The sequence below is a fragment of the Ciona robusta genome, chromosome 9 (assembly GCF_009617815.1).
Source record: "Ciona robusta chromosome 9, ASM961781v2".
Lineage (NCBI taxonomy): Eukaryota > Metazoa > Chordata > Ascidiacea > Phlebobranchia > Cionidae > Ciona > Ciona robusta.
Genome location: NC_143243.1, coordinates 159,209 through 175,600, shown reverse-complemented (window position 1 = coordinate 175,600; position 16,392 = coordinate 159,209). Strand labels below are relative to the sequence as shown.

The window sequence follows — 16,392 nt, the reverse complement described above, 5'->3', positions numbered from 1 at the left end:
CAAACTCCCCAGACGTTCGTTTGCATTAACGGAAACTCTTCTGTCATTAGGGGATTTCCCCAATAATAATTGGCGCATGTTTGTAGTGAATATTCGAAATTTAAATTAAGTAGAGCGATAAAAATAAATTAATGAATATAAAGTTATTTATCGTCGACAGTGAATATAACACAGGTATTTTGTTTTATACACCTCGTGCCCGCTTAAGTATGTAACTTTGCAAATGAATTGGAATAAATTGCATTGTTATCCAAAATTTTAACGCTCCCCGTAAACAAAAACTTTTGATGTCATTTCTATGAAATTAAAAATGGTGTTTATTGCGGGAAAACATTTTTTGTCAAAATTCTAGAATTGGGAAAAATTTCATTTGTGTTTTTGTTGTGACGTTATACATGTATGAAAAATCGCAATTGAAATTCAGGCAATTATGACGTTATGATGATGTCATGTAGGAATGTAGTGCGTAGTTGTTGTCATGCCAACACGGATCTACGTCACTGCTTTAAAAAGTTTTGTTCAACAGTCAAAGTTAAGGAAAAGGTGAATAAAGAGAAGAAAGGAGTTTTTCAGATTCTACGATCGGAAGTTTTTACAACTCCATGTGTTGCGATCCCTGGTCGGTCGGATTGGTCCCTGTTTAACTTATCAGGAAATGTTCATCGCAATTGTATTTTATCAAAAAAACGTTTTCAACGAACGAAAAGATGTTTTTTTACAAGTTTGAATTGGAACAATGTGGTTCCTGGGCTCGTGCAAGTAGTTTCCGGTCAAACTGAAGATGAAATAAAGATTTACGGACCGAAAGGGACGTTCACGTTCATACGAAACATTATTCCAAGTTTAATGTCTTCCTACAAAGCAGATCAAACGTTACAGAAACTTAAAGTAACAGAATGCGATGATCAAACTATTGAAGAAGAAGGAATGAGAATTAAAATGATGAGTTTGAAACCTAGTAAAGCCACTGCCGGTGAAGTGGTTTCGTATATTATACAAAGGTCGTACAAACCAACTTTCTGTGTCGAGAAACTTTCAAAACTTTCCATCCTACACCAAACTCCAACCTGTCTTGAGGAGAAAATGTTGATAAGAAAGTTTCAGAGCTTGTTCTTTAAAAAAAAGATTTCGTTTCATCCGTTTACATCTGAGGTTATTGATCCAACGGATTATTATTACGATGGTGACGTAATATATTCTCGTGTGGCTGTCGTTGAATGCCCAACGTTGAAATACTTTCAACAAGTTGTAAGAAACAAGGAGTTGGCGAAATATTATTCGGAAACTTCAATGTTATGCGAGATGGCCCACATTACCCCGCAGTGGTTGTTCATATCGCCCCAATACCAAGCGTGGATGAAAAGATTTGGTGAGTCGTGCGTTCATATTCCAGTTAACAGTGACCTCAATGAAACACCGCAAATCAGTTTGCCAGGTGTTGCACGTGATGCTTTAAACATTGTCAGTGAAACCTTTTTTCCGGTTTATACCAACCATTCATCGCAAGTGGAAATGTTTCAATGTTTGGATGCGGATGATAAAAACCTCTTTGTTCCTGAGGTGGCAAAGATTGAACAAATGGTGGAAAGAATTGCAACAATACCAACAAACGAATCGCAGCGAACTCGAGTGAAACTTGTGGATTTTAATTCAATGTCAGAATATCCACGTTTGGTGGTGTTGGGGAGTGGTGGCAATATGCCGCACAAGTACCGAGCCTTCCCCGCTTACTTGTTGCGTGTTGACCCCAACACCTCAATCCTCATGGACTGTGGAGACGGAACATACACGCAGCTCTACCGACACTTTGGGGCGACAAACATTAAAAAAATCTTAAAAACGATCAAAGTTATCGTTCTCACACACCGACACATCGATCACTTCATCGGGGTCGTTCATTTGTTGAAGCAAATCGCATCCAGTGTTCCAAGGAAGCGGGACAAAGTATCTATATTTGCACCAGGGATGCTGAGAAACTTTTTATTTGGGTTCATACACCAGAATGATCACAGTTTGTTGGAGTACTTGTATTTTAGCGCAATTGAGAAGTATCTAACAGACGACTATTTGCAAAGTTATGTTCGGCGTGTGTTGAACGTCGAGTCGCTCACGTTTGTTCCTGTGGTTCATGGGGTCCGTACTTTTGGGTTGAGTTTGGTTGTTGGGGGGAGGAAGGTGGTTTATTCATCAGACACAGCTCCTATGGTCCCTGGATTGCTGGAAGAGGGGAGAGGGGCGGACCTTCTTATTCATGACTGCACGTACACACAACCTAAGGATTTCCGGCTTGCTGAGCATAACATGCACTCAACACTAGAGGGGGCTATACAAACAGCCGAAACAATGGAAGCAAAAAGTTTGTTGTTGAATCATTTTGGGGTGAAAGAACCCATGGTTCCCCCCATCGAAGAATCAACAGTTCCTTATAACGGAACCATCGTCACGGCGTACGACCACATGGAAATCCCATTAAATGAAACAATTCATGACTTTAAGCAATTGTACCCAAGTTTTTACCATGTGTTCCAAGATACAATGGCTAGAAACAGTGCAACTTGCGCTCTCGATAATGATGAACAAAACTTTAATGACGTTGACCTTAGTGAATTATTCAATCAATGATTTTAATTATTTTAATATTGTGGTAATTTCCCCCTTATATTGACAGGTGGTTTAGGATGGCTGGGTCGGAATACGACACATTCGATGACGATGAAGCAAAGAAAGTTCATGGTGGGTTCATTGTAGTGTTTGTGGAAACCATGTTATATTGGGTATAAAGTGGTGAAGATTCCTTCCCTGTCCCCAAGTGTTAACCTAACCAACCTCTAACACTCCCCCGGCCCTCTGTAACGTCATGGAGAATCCCTTACCTGTGTCCGAAATGTTTGTTGTTTGGATTTATTGTTTAATGTCTAGTGGAAAAAGTGGTTGCTTTAGCAATATATGAAAACAATCACCCATGAAGTAACAAATGAGAAAGGTCGTAGAGTCGTTTTACCAAAGATTTCGACATTAAAGATTGAATGAATGTTTATGACATCATCAATATTCATTGTTTGGTAACAATGAGAATATTTAAAGATTCCGACAACGAGGATACGGACGATGCGAGCGAGACAGATCGAGCGAAGCGCGAAGAAGCAACCGAGATCAAGGAACAAATTTATCGGGAGAAACTCGCCCAGATTAAACAGCAGGTGGCGCTGTTGCATGCCGAGAACCATCCCGAGTTTTGCCGCAAACAGAAGAAGTTGGAAACGATTCATAAAGAACGACAAAAACAACTTCAAGTTTATCATAATTACCTTGTGGCCAAGGTGGTGACATTGGGTTTTGTTCACAAACATTTTTGTTTGGAGATGAGTTAAATGCAACATAATAGCAATTCACTTGTGGATAACTTGTGTAATATTAGCAGGTCAATCTTCACATGTATCGTAGTTAGGTCATTAACCCTATGCCTCAAATAGTATGCTTGTGGTTGGTATGTGTGTTTCTCACCACAATGTCCGTAACACACCATCTACACACCCACAGGTGGAACAGGAACATCGATACGAACAAGAACTCGCCATCGAAGAATTTGAAGCAAAGAAAACTGAACTAAAAGGAAATTTAATCTCTGAGTTGCAGGTACTTTGTATATTAACTGTATGAATATCTAATGCAATTCTAAACAGATGGGTCTGTTAAAACACCTGCAATCAAGGACAGATTTAACTTGTTAAAAATTTCTGTCAAGATTTATTAATAAATAATACACACAATTGGTCAAAAACTTAAAAAAATAAATTTTAGGAAAAAAAGAAACAGATTGAAACAGAGCGTCACTCGATGGAGCTAACAGGGGGTTTCACATCGTCAACAGAAACGAAAGCTTTTACCCGGCAACTGCGTCGTCGGGCCAACGAACCAGCGCCCACCCAGAATGAGAAACGTCGTAAAGCGAGTCCGACACAAATCAACTTCACGCTTGCAGAAGATGAAATACTTCAAGATCTCAAGGTAAAACAACCACTAGGAGGGCCTTCAGCATTCCTTGGCTTTATTATTAATAAACGTAATATACTGATAACAAAGCTTTGCTCAGCCAATGTTGGGGCTTTATTTCTAAAACAATGGTGTAAACATGCAATAAAAGTTATTATATTATCATTATTTATTATTATAAATTAATTTAACTTCTACAATAATCCTTGTGAACCGCTGTAGTAAGCGACCTACTTTTGCCTTCTTGAGAAGTGTTTTGATAGTTTGGTAAACAAACCGTGTTCCAGATTCTAAACAAAGAGAAACCGCCAAAAGATTTAGATCGAGATTACGTTCCCGACCAACAGACCATCAACCATCAGGACTGTCGGTTGGAAAACGGGAAACTATATTTTGAGAAGCGATGGTTTCACGCGGGGCAACCCGTATTCCTTGATTATTATAAAGATGGGACTCGTATTGCAGCGGAAATCGTAGCAATCTCGGATCGTGAGATTTGGATTCGTAAAGTGAGCGACGGATCAAAGCTGCGAATATTTGCGTCGCAACTTAACCGTGGAAAGTGTGGAATCAAGCGCAGAACTTTGCAGTGAAACCACTTTGGAGTATTTTGTTTGCAAATGAAATGTTTTTATTGTCATTTACAAAGTTAATATTATTTCTATGTGTATATTATATGTTTTTTATGTGGTTGTACAAATGATATTATGATGTCAGAAGTTCTGTGTTTGTTTATTGCGAAAAAAATTTCATTGCCTTCTTATTTCAGTGTTGACCAATGTAACACATCGGGTAAATAATAGGAAACACTGGGCTTGTTTACTTTGTATTGAAAATGGTTTTATTGAAATATTACCAGCTTGATACCGATGGGGTGGGGAAGGCTAAGAGAGAAATCTCTAAAGTTTTGAAAAAAGATTTCCAGCTTGAAGTTGAACGATGTTTCAATGTGGAGGTTGGTGATGAGGGTTCTGGGGTGGATGGGAGGTGGGTGGTGCATGTCTGGTGTATAAGAAGACACCCCTGTTATAACTCAACAGTGAGCATGAGGTGTATGAATACACCATGTGTGTCTGGTGTATAAGAAGACACCCATGTTATAACTCAACAGTGAGCATGATGTGTATGAATACACCATGTGTGTCTGGTGTAAGAAGACACCCATGTTATAACTTGACAGTGAGCATGAGGTGTATGAATACACCATGTGTGTCTGGTGTATAAGATGACACCCATGTTATAACTCGACAGTGAGCACGAGGTGTATGAATACACCATGTGTGTCTGGTGTATAAGAAGACACCCATATTATAACTCGACAGCGAGCAAGAGGTGTATGAATACACCATGTGTGTCTGGTGTATAAGAAGACACCCCTGTTTTAACTTGAGAGTGAGCATGAGGTGTATGAATACACCATGTGTGTCTGGTGTATAAGAAGACACCCATGTTATAACTTGACAGTAAGCATGAGGTGTATGAATACACCATGTGTGTCTGGTGTATAAGAAGACACCCATGTTATAACTCGACAGTGAGCATGTGGTGTATAAATACACCATGTGTGTCTGGTGTATAAGAAGACACCCATGTTATAACTCGACAGTGAGCATGAGGTGTATGAATACACCATGTGTGTCTGGTGTATAAGAAGACACCCATGTTATAACTCGACGGTGAGCATGAGGTGTATGAATGAATACACCATGTGTGTCTGGTGTATAAAAAGACACCCGTGTTATAACTCGACAGTGAGCACGAGGTGTATGAATACGCCATGTGTGTCTGGTGTATAAGAAGACATCCATGTTATAACTCGACAGTGAGCATGAGGTGTATGAATACACCACGTGTGTCTGGTGTATAAGAAGTCACCCATGTTATAACTCGACGGTGAGCATGAGGTGTATGAATACACCATGTGTGTCTGGTGTATAAGAAGACATCCATGTTATAACTCGACAGTGAGCATGAGGTGTATGAATACACCATGTGTGTCTGGTGTATAAAAAGACACCCGTGTTATAACTCGACAGTGAGCATGAGGTGTGTGAATACACCATGTGTGTCTGGTGTATAAGAAGACATCCATGTTATAACTCGACAGTGAGCATGAGGTGTATGAATACGCCATGTGTGTCTGGTGTATAAAAAGACACCCGTGTTATAACTCGACAGTGAGCATGAGGTGTATGAATACACCATGTGTGTCTGGTGTATAAAAAGACACCCGTGTTATAACTCGACGGTGAGCATGAGGTGTATGAATACACCATGTGTGTCTGGTGTATAAGAAGACATCCATGTTATAACTCGACAGTGAGCATGAGGTGTATGAATACACCATGTGTGTCTGGTGTATAAAAAGACACCCGTGTTATAACTCGACGGTGAGCATGAGGTGTATGAATACACCATGTGTGTCTGGTGTATAAGAAGACACCCATGTTATAACCCGACAATGAGCATAAGGTGTGTGAATACACCATGTGTGTCTGGTGTATAAGAAGACACCCATGTTATAACTCGACAGTGAGCATGAGGTATAAAACACAAACTGTTACAACAGGAAACTTGAATGGATCCTCGTCATGAATCACAACCAATCAAAGTTGACAAAACAAACCCAACTGACAAACGATGAAAATGGTTTTGTTTTTGAAGTCGGACCGAGGTTTGTTGTTTGTTTTCACACAAAACTTTTCTTCCAATTATTAATTAAATCCAATTCAATGAGTTTATTTCATGTTGACTTTTTATTTGAATCTTTTTCTGTGGTAGTTTTTTTTATCTTTATAACTTTCTTTGTGTTAAAAAATAAACATGAATATTATTAAGTTTGAAGGTTGACCCACATGACCCTTATTATGTTTGAGCCCCCATATGTTGCAGGTTAAACCATCGCACCCCGTTTTGTACGAACGTTGTATCGATATGTAGTAAAGCTGGGTTGGGTTGGGTGACAGGGGTGGAGGTGTCCGTGAGGTATCGGGTATCATGGCGTGAAACTATCATGACGAATGATATCATGAGTTTGGAGGATGATATCGTGATGTGCGTTCATGATCGGATGACAGAGTGCAGGTGAGGGGGTGTTGGGCTGTTGCAATATTTAATATATCTTGAATAGTGGTGTATAACAACAGTCGTTGTTCCGTTACTTCCATCTTTTTATGATGTTGTTTATTACTCCAACATTACCGAAAAGATGAAGTGGCAAAATAAATATCATTTTTTCTCTCACTTTGTATATTTGATTCATCATAAGTTTATAAAGTTTTCCTCAATATTTCCCCCAGGTATAATTCCCCGCTTAAAAGTTTGGAAACAAAGTTTGAATCGAAGCCGTGGTTTGAGGTTGATGTTATTAACGGGAGGAGTACGGCATTGCAGGTTAGTGGGGGGGGTTGTTGGGGGGGGGGTTGTACTGTATGGGTGATAACTTGGACAACACATTAGTGACCACTAGGTTGGAGCAATTGATGAAAGGTCTTGCCCAATCACAATGAGATAATTAAAACTTGGGTTAAAAAATAATTGTATTTATTTTATGTTTTTTTCTACGCAATTGTATTCAAATATAAAACAGAAGGCGAGTGACAACCTTGGCTTGGCGTTTGACGATTGGGACGTGAAGTTTTACGCGAATCTGTTTCGATTCAAATTACAAAGAAACCCGACCTCGGTGGAATGCTTCGACCTTGCGCAGTCGAACAGGTATTGTTGGGCGAATCCATCGTTGGTGTTGAATCAACATGGAGGGGGGGGGGGCAAACACTGTCTGTGGTCTATTTATTTAGGTTTGAATAAAACATAGAATGTTGTTTAAGTTGAAACATAAGTTGTCCCCTGGGCACCCGTGTTAATGTATCTTTCATTTATTTTTTCTTTCAAGTTTTAATGCAACAATGTTTGCGACAGCTGACACCCCCAAAGTTAAGCCATGTATACAGCGAACACTTTGGTTCATATTATCGTTATTTTGATTTACCTTACCTTAACATCCCATTCCTGATTATGGTAAACTGCTCTATATATATATTGACCCCTACACACCCACAGTGAACACAGTCGGCATTGGTTCTTTAAGGGGAAGGTGTTGATTGACGGGGTGAAGAAAGATAAATCGATGTTCGAACTTGTGGTGGAAACGCTCCAACACAGCAATAGAAACAATATAATAGCCTTCCACGATAATGGGAGCGCTATTCGTGGGGTTGAGGTTGATGACATCATAGTAACGGATCCGATGACATCATCATGCTTCGTGAAAAAGAAGAAATTAAAGTAAGCGGGTTGGATAACCAGGAGATACCGGGTTCAATGCTCGGTGCTAGTGCATGGTGTTTTGGAATAAGTTGTTTCAACTAATTGAGGTTAACAACAATAACATTATGGCGCGTAATGTTAACCTGTTCATGAAAATATCTGTTTAGTTGGTTGCACAACATTGGTGTTGAAATAATTAAATTTAATGAACCTTTGATGTAAACCCCTAACCTCATGCTCGCTGTCGAGTTATAACACTCAATAAGTTGACGATAATCACCGTTTAATAAATTGTTGCAACCTCCATGACAGGCACTTGACGTTGACAGCCGAAACTCACAACTTCCCCACCGGGGTTGCTCCGTTTCCGGGGGCTACTACAGGCACTGGGGGGCGACAGAGAGACCAACATTCAATTGGTGATTATGATGTCATTATTATATTATGATGTCATCGTGTTTCTTATTGTGGTAAATTAACTTCTTTCTATCAACAATCTCAATATTCCACACAATACCCTGATGTGCATATATTGTATCTCGTGCGGAATGAACATGGAAGTAAAACAATTCAACAACAGGTCGTGGGTCGTCCATCACAGCAGGTACGGCGGGTTACTGCGTTGGTCAACTCCACCTACCCGATCTACCGTGGGAGGATGAATGGGTGTTGCCGTCCAACCTTGCGCATGCTGCCACCATCATTATTGAGGGTAGTAACGGGGCAAGCGATTATGGGAATAAGTTCGGAGAACCTGTTATTGCAGGTGGGTTGTCATAATGTATATTGTGTTGTCATAATGTATATTGTGATGAACGTATGGAACTTATTTATCCTCGCATGGCGGGGCAATGACAGTCGTTATAACATAAGTGTTCTGTTTCATAAACCTCGTGTCAGCTTACAAGTTACCACGTATGTGACTTATTTATGCTTGCATGGTGGGGCAACAACAGTGATTATAACACGGGTGTTCTGTTTCATACACCTCGTGTCAGCTTACAAGTTACCACGTACGTAACTTTGTGGGTGATTTTTTATGTATGGCTGACAATTCAGACGGCTCAATACGTTTCAGGATTTTTTCGTTCGTTTGGAATGAAGTTATCGCCTCATGAGCGCCTCGAGTGGTTGAAACCGATCATGTTTAGCGCGGGGGTCGGGTCAATCAACGATCACCACACCAGTAAATATAAACTGGAACCCGATACTAAGGGGTTGTTGGTCGCAAAGTTGGGTGAGTTGGGGGATTTCCCTGGGTGAGGTTTTTAACATGGGGCTGGGGACTTACCGCAAGGTCCCAGTATAACTGAATAACTGAATGTCGCTTATTTATCCCACATTCAACAACAGTTGTACTTGCAATTCACCCATAGTAACCCCTTATTTACCCAGGTGGACCCCCATATCGCATCGGGGTGGGTGGGGGTTCCGCGTCATCGCTCATGCACGGCGAGAACGAGGACAATCGAGATTACAACGCCGTTCAACGAGGCGACCCCGAGATGCAACAAAAGCTAAATCGAGCCATTAGAGGGTGTATCGAGTTAGGGGAAAACCCCATCCTATCTATACATGACCAGGGGGCGGGGGGCAACGGTGGGTGTGGTTTGCTTGTGGGTGTGGCTTGTTTGTGGGTGTGGTTTGTTTGTGGGTGTGGCTGAATATTTCAATGGGAAACAGGAGAGCAATGTTTTAAACGCAAATAATGTTTAAAAAGGAAAATATTAATTTTACTCGACACTTTTGATCAAGTGGTTTTTACCCAAAGCCAAGTGTGTTTTAATGACTATCGTTTTGCTGCTAATTCTCTTCATTGTAGTTTGATCTTCGTTATCGTACTCGAAGCAATAAATATTTTATTTGATCCAGGCAACGTACTGAAGGAGATCGTTGAACCATCGGGGGCCAAGATATTCACCAAGTCGTTTCAACTCGGAGATAAAAGTTTGTCGTCGCTTGAATTATGGACGGCCGAGTATCAAGAGTCGGATGCGATCCTCCTCGATCCCGGGAGGTTCGATGATTTGAGGAAGATTTGCGATCGGGAACGATGTCCACTAGATGTCGTGGGAGAGCTGGATGGAAGCGGGAAGATTGTATTGTCCGAGGAAGGTGAGTGTGATGTCATAATGGTGGTGTGATGTCATAATGGTGGACGGTGGTTATGATGTTGTAATGGAGGTGTGATGTCATAATGGAGGTTGTGATGTCATAATGGTGGTATGATGTCATAACGGTGGTTATGATGTCATATTGACTCAGTACCAACAAACGCACTTACCCGATGAAGATTCAGTTGTTTAAATATAAAGTTTGTAACTTATTTATTCTTGGCCAATATTGGCGACATATATTAAATGGCTGGTACTTTGAACTTTGACCTTCTTGATGACATTATGACATCACAGACATCGAACAATGCCCCCCGTCGAAACAGCGGCGATCGTCGACACAAGTGCGACATCCGGTGGATCTTGAGCTCGACCTCGTTCTCGGGAAAATGCCACAGAAAGTTTACAACCTCTCAACCGTGACGAGGAAGTTGGAACAATTTGATTATCATGAGGTTTGTGACTTCATCAATTATATTGTGCTGTCATCAACCATCTACATCATTGCACAGTATTATAGAGCGAAGAGGGGCCGAGTTCAAAGCTCGATGCCGCCATTGTGTGTTCGTGATGAGTAAATAAGTTACTTTCAACCATTATTACATCACAGATAGACTTCGACGAGGCATTATCACGAGTTTTACGTCTTCCGTCAGTGGGGAGTAAAAGATTTCTTACAAATAAGGTTGTTTATTATTTCTATTTTTACGGAAACCTAATTTTGTTTTATATTATGCATGGCAAACTATCAGATCAGTTGTAAGAACGTCAAAACTTTCCCCAGGTTGACAGGTCAGTGGGGGGGTTAATATCCCAACAACAATGTGTGGGACCTTTACACACCCCCCTCGCTGATGTTGGGGTGACGGCACTCACCCATTTCACCACCCATGGGGTCGCGACGGCCATCGGGGAACAACCCATCAAGATGTTGGTTGACGTGGAGCGTGGGGCGAGGATGGGGGTCGGGGAGGTAATGACAAATATCGTGTTCGCTCCAATATCCGATATCAAGGATGTGAAGTGTAGCGCTAACTGGATGTGGCCTGCTAAGGTACCAGGTGGGTTGATTGACAGGTTGTGTTTGATTAACAGGTTGTGTTTGATTAACAGGTAACATTTGATTGACAGGTGTGTTTGATTGACAGGCGTGTTTGATTGACAGGCGTGTTTGATTGACAGGTGGGTTTGATTGACAGGTTGTATTTGATTGACAGGTGAAGGAGCACGTATCCGATTGGCTTGTGAAGCGATGTGTTTGTTGATGAAGGAATTAGGTATCGCAGTCGACGGCGGGAAAGACTCGCTCAGCATGGCTGCGTGCGTGGGAGAGGTATTCATGGTGGATCCATATATTCTTCCACTTCATTTCCCTTATAGTGTATCTTTTAATTGTTTTGTTTATGACATCATATAGGAGATTGTGAAGTCACCAGGCAACCTCGTTATATCGGCTTACGCGCCATGTTATGACATCACAATGGTGGTGACCCCTGATCTGAAACGTCCAAACAAAGGTCAAGGTTCATTGGTTTACGTCCCAATGTCAACGTGTAAGCCGTATTTGGGTGAGTTGGGTGAGGTAGAAAAAAAAAACAATACAATTGACAATTTACAATTAAACACATCAGAAATACTGGCCATGAGTTTCCCTGCTCCAAAACTCACAATTGGTGGCAGCATCGAGCTTTGAACCCTGTGTGTCTTTCGCAAAAGTTCAGTAGTGCCGCGTTGTAACAGTGACCGCTTTGTTCCACATTAATCAACGTATACATTACATTAGGATTGCACAATAATTATATCTGTAAAACAATTTTCAACTATGTTTCCAAATAAATTCTGTTCATCGAAGTTATTTCACCACCAGGGGGCAGTGCCCTCGCGCAATGTTACAAACAACTGGGGTCACGCACCACCGACCTCGATGACTCAGCGTTGTTCGTTCGAGCGTGGAAGATGACTCAGCAGTTAATAGGGGAGGGTTTGATAAGTGCGGGTCACGACGTCAGCGATGGGGGGTTCGTGACGGCTTTGTTGGAGATGGGGTTTGCTGGTAATTGTGGCCTCAAAGTGAGTATTGTGATGTCATAATAATAACAAGTAACCAAATAACAGTCAGGATAAAATGCTACGAAATATGTTACAAACAAAACTCGAGTTCATCGAACAATATTCATGTGATGTAAATTTCGCATGAAACGGCATCGACAGTCTTTTGAAAATTATGAAGAAGGAACATAGAAACAATATAAAGGCATTATTTTATACATAGTAGGTTTTCTGATGGTTTATGATTTCATCCATCATCACACAGGTAGACATCGAATCTGAATCCTCTATGTTGGAATTCATGTTCGCTGAGAGATTGGGGTTAATATTGGAATGTATCGATCCTATGGGTGTAGTGGGGAGGTACGAAGGGGTTGGGGTGAGTGCGGTGGGTATCGGGGTGAGCGACGATACACGCCAGGTGAGTGAAAACACTGGGTGTTTCAATACAAACATGAAACTCAATATTTTGGTTGATTAAATAAAACAATTTAACTTCAACATCATTGAAGATGGTTTCGTTTTTAAATCGAAATATTTGAAATAAAGTGAATTGTGTCAAATATATTTAATATATGGGGGGCTATGTTTGTGTTGAAACTAAACAAAAAATCTTTGTTTTATGCAACTAAGTAGATGTTACGCTCGTTTGAATTCTTTGCGATATTGATAACAGGAGCGTTCCTTAGTCATCAGCGACCTTTTCTCAAGCTCGCTCGCCATCTTCGGTTCTGTTGGAATATTATTTTCACTCCTGTTATCATTCCTAAACATTATGTTTATGTTTGAATTTATTTGAACGTCTGCAATAGTGTAATGGTATATTAGGTAACAATCAAATACAATGGTTCGATTGTGATAAACAATCGATCGATATCGTTGCTACGGGCAACGTGGGAATCGACGAGCTTTGCTCTTGAGCGCCTCCAGTGTGAGCATAGTTGTGTAACGAGCGAGGAGGAATGGTGCGCGAGTTGCACAACGGAGCCGATGTACCATGTGACGTTCGATGTGTTGCCGCCCACGGTGCCGGACAAAGGTGAGATTGTGTGGAGGGGGTGAATTGGTTTCATTTGATTTTTCTACTATTAAATAATTTTCCTTTTTTTTACATTTTCAGACATCCATGTAGCAATAATACGAGAGGAAGGCAGCAACGGGGACCGGGAGATGGCCGCCGCATTTTATAAATCAGGGTTCCAGGTTTGTGGTGACAATTGTTATTGCTGGTACGCAGCCATTCACGTTTGCTGCGGTTGTATTGGACATATGTGTCCTCAGACACTTAGGGACAATTGCTTCAACCCACTGGTCACTAGTTATCAGCCATACATGAAAACAATCACCACAAAGTTATATACGTGGTAACTTGTAAGCGGGCATGAGGTGTATAAAACAGAACACCCGGGTTATAACGACTGTCGTTGCCCTGCCATGCGAGGATAAATAAGTTACATACATGGTAACTTGTAAGCGGGCACGAGGTGTATGAAACAGAACACCCATGTTATAACGACTGTCGTTGCCCCGTCATGCGAGGATGAAAAAGTCACATACGTGGTAACTTGTAAGCGAGCACGAGGTGTATAAAACAGAACACCCGGGTTATAACGACTGACGTCGCCCTGCCATGCGAGGATAAATAAGTTACATACATGGTAACTTGTAAGCGGGCACGAGGTGTATGAAACAGAACACCCGTGTTATAACGACAGTCGTTGCCCCGCTGTGGGGATAAATAAGTCACCCACACTTTTCATCCAGGCATGGGATGTACCGATGGAAGATTTAATTTCGTCCAAAACAACGATGGATATTTTCCGCGGCATTGTGTTTGTTGGTGGGTTCAGTTTCGCTGATGTGTTGGGGTCAGCTAAAGGTCAGTTGGGGGTTATTCGAGGTTCAAAGGTTGTCACAAGTTACTCTCATACAATGCTCGGCATCCAGGTTGGGCTGCGTGTTGTCGATTCAACTCCAAGGTGCGGGGTGAGTTGGCACGCTTCAAATCTCGTAATGACACTTTCTCGCTCGGTGTTTGTAACGGCTGCCAGTTGATGGCGCTGTTGGGTTGGTTCGATGACGAGGGCGAGGATATGAGGTTTGTGATGTCATAATGATGTCATAGTTACTACGATTACATCATAACCCCCATTATTCCGCAGCAAACTCGATTATTACCTCGCACCCAACAACTCAGGAAGGTTTGAATCGCGGTTTTGTTCGGTGAGGATCGAGGAGAACTCGTCGGTCATGTTGGGGGGGATGGAGGGGTCAGTGGTCGGGGTGTGGGTCGCTCATGGAGAAGGTGGGCGAGGTGACGACGTTTTTAAACACAGGGAAGGGAGTTAAACACAATCCTGTGAAACAAATGAACTTATTGGTTGTAATGTTTACTGAATAATGCAGTGTAGAATATAAGATGTATGTCTGCCCACCCTGCCACCCCAGGTTCGCTGCCTATGTACCAACATATAACGATTGTTATTTAGTTTGGGTTTAATATATTTAGTTTGGGTTTAATATATTTACTATATATAGCCTATGTATATATGCGTGTGTGTTGTCTTACAGGGAAGTTTGTGTTCGATTCCAAGGACAAGTTAGATTCATTGTTCCGTAACAGACAAGCATTGTTACGTTACGTTGATCATAATGGGGATCCCACGGAGAGATATCCACTCAACCCTAACGGGTCAACAATGGGTAATATTGTGATGTCATAATCGAAAACTTTATTTACTAAAACACTTTGCGAAGATGAGATTAATCAAAACAACGAAGAGAAAGGCAGCAGAATGACAATGGTTATAACATTACTATTTTGGAAAAGACCTTTCTTTAAAAGCGAAGCTGTTAAACAACAAACAATCAAATCGTTACTTACCGGTTATTCCCCTATTGTAGGAATCGCTGGCATCTGCTCACGTGATGGTCGCCATCTAGCGGTTATGCCTCACCCCGAACGATCTATTATGACGTGGCAATGGCCGTTTGTTCCCAAGTCGTGTAACAATGGGAAGAATGATCCGTCACCATGGCAACAAATGTTTCATAACGCTATGCGGTGGTGTCAGGAGGAACTATGATGTCATAATCAGCATAATATGACGCCACAATGCAATTGTCTTCAATAATGAGCTTGATATGACGTAATAATGCAATCATTGTTGTATACAAGATGGCGCAATCAGTTTGTTAAAAATAAATTTCTTGTCCATCCATCCGTGTGGTGGCGCTAGATGAAGCCTACGTGACGTCATAACACGCTTGATCGAAGGCGAAAATGTTTATGACGTCAAAATGCATATTTTATAGGATTTCCATGTTATGTTTGGTGATGTGACAGGTTTCCATTGATTATGACGTCATTATTAATTTTATTGGATTTCTATAAACAAAGGTCACGTGTGTGACGTCACAGAGGATAATTACACCCGCTTTTTGCTTCGCGCATAAAACGCCAACTTTGCTACGCGCGCCAGTCACACCACGCTGCAGTTTGGATGAAGCACCAGCAGATTGGGATTATGTGCGTTCCTACTACAAGGCTTGAGTTAAGTATTTGATTACTTGCATTGCTATTATATTACTAACCATTATATGCACCACTACTAACTATATATAGTAACTACATTTATATCATATATTATACTAACATAGTAATGTGCCTTGTGTTTAACTATTATTATTAACTTTATCTTTCATTCTAGAATCTAGGTACAGATATCAGCGACCTCTTTATTACGTCACTCCTATTTTGACGTCACTTCGCGGCGTTGCGTTTACTGTTTAACCTTAAGTTACGTCATAGATGTACTACGTCACCCGCGACGTTGCGTTCGCTGTAATCGTTACATCACAATATTCGTTCGCCTTCCACAAATTTAATTATGGCCGTTATATAGTTACGTTGCATACTCTTGTGACGTCACAACAAGGTTTATTACGCGTGCGTTTCGCGATTTTT

At 41.2% G+C, this 16,392-nt stretch overlaps 3 protein-coding genes across 7 annotated transcripts; all 3 read left to right on the top strand.

The window, feature by feature from the left end:
- The first annotated feature begins 324 nt into the window (after window positions 1-324).
- On the top strand, window positions 325-2,668 carry LOC149730500 (zinc phosphodiesterase ELAC protein 2-like). The gene has a single exon (XM_089883875.1). The coding sequence runs from the start codon at window positions 439-441 to the stop codon at window positions 2,620-2,622; it is 2,184 nt and encodes a 727-aa protein (XP_089740001.1). The 5' UTR covers window positions 325-438; the 3' UTR covers window positions 2,623-2,668.
- On the top strand, window positions 2,447-4,762 carry LOC149730499 (sin3 histone deacetylase corepressor complex component SDS3-like). The gene is made up of 5 exons (XM_089883913.1): window positions 2,447-2,733; window positions 3,085-3,320; window positions 3,541-3,636; window positions 3,802-4,008; window positions 4,281-4,762. Exons 1-5 carry the CDS (start codon window positions 2,679-2,681, stop codon window positions 4,584-4,586), a joined length of 900 nt encoding a protein of 299 aa, XP_089740039.1. The 5' UTR covers window positions 2,447-2,678; the 3' UTR covers window positions 4,587-4,762.
- Window positions 4,763-4,808: 46 nt separating this feature from the next.
- Window positions 4,809-15,646, top strand: LOC149730498 (phosphoribosylformylglycinamidine synthase-like). 5 transcript variants are annotated; one of them, XM_089883863.1, is made up of 25 exons: window positions 4,809-4,948; window positions 6,563-6,667; window positions 6,886-7,077; window positions 7,293-7,386; window positions 7,583-7,710; window positions 8,056-8,280; window positions 8,575-8,681; window positions 8,843-9,028; window positions 9,341-9,499; window positions 9,658-9,861; window positions 10,135-10,377; window positions 10,674-10,831; window positions 10,987-11,061; window positions 11,161-11,437; window positions 11,594-11,709; window positions 11,794-11,944; window positions 12,244-12,446; window positions 12,691-12,846; window positions 13,254-13,464; window positions 13,546-13,628; window positions 14,190-14,304; window positions 14,373-14,523; window positions 14,588-14,739; window positions 14,997-15,128; window positions 15,330-15,646. In XM_089883863.1, exons 1-25 carry the CDS (start codon window positions 4,941-4,943, stop codon window positions 15,509-15,511), a joined length of 3,813 nt encoding a protein of 1,270 aa, XP_089739989.1. In that variant the 5' UTR covers window positions 4,809-4,940; the 3' UTR covers window positions 15,512-15,646. The 5 variants fall into 5 exon arrangements, with proteins under 5 accessions (XP_089739989.1, XP_089739987.1, XP_089739985.1 ...); XM_089883861.1 differs by having other exon boundaries at window positions 4,823-4,980; window positions 14,588-14,730; XM_089883859.1 differs by having other exon boundaries at window positions 4,823-4,980.
- Window positions 15,647-16,392: the final 746 nt, after the last annotated feature.

Excerpts from the sequence above, each read along its gene's own strand:
- LOC149730500 (XM_089883875.1), top strand. The coding sequence starts at position 439 with ATGATGATGTCATGTAGGAATGTAGTGCGTAGTTGTTGTCATGCCAAC.
- LOC149730499 (XM_089883913.1), top strand. The coding sequence starts at position 2,679 with ATGGCTGGGTCGGAATACGACACATTCGATGACGATGAAGCAAAGAAA. Across the intron at positions 3,321-3,540 it reads ATAATTACCTTGTGGCCAAG|GTGGAACAGGAACATCGATA; the intron begins GTGGTGACATTG and ends ACACACCCACAG. Across the intron at positions 4,009-4,280 it reads AAATACTTCAAGATCTCAAG|ATTCTAAACAAAGAGAAACC; the intron begins GTAAAACAACCA and ends ACCGTGTTCCAG.
- LOC149730498 (XM_089883859.1), top strand. The coding sequence starts at position 4,829 with ATGGTTTTATTGAAATATTACCAGCTTGATACCGATGGGGTGGGGAAG. Across the intron at positions 7,387-7,582 it reads GGAGGAGTACGGCATTGCAG|AAGGCGAGTGACAACCTTGG; the intron begins GTTAGTGGGGGG and ends AATATAAAACAG. Across the intron at positions 15,129-15,329 it reads CCCTAACGGGTCAACAATGG|GAATCGCTGGCATCTGCTCA; the intron begins GTAATATTGTGA and ends CCCCTATTGTAG.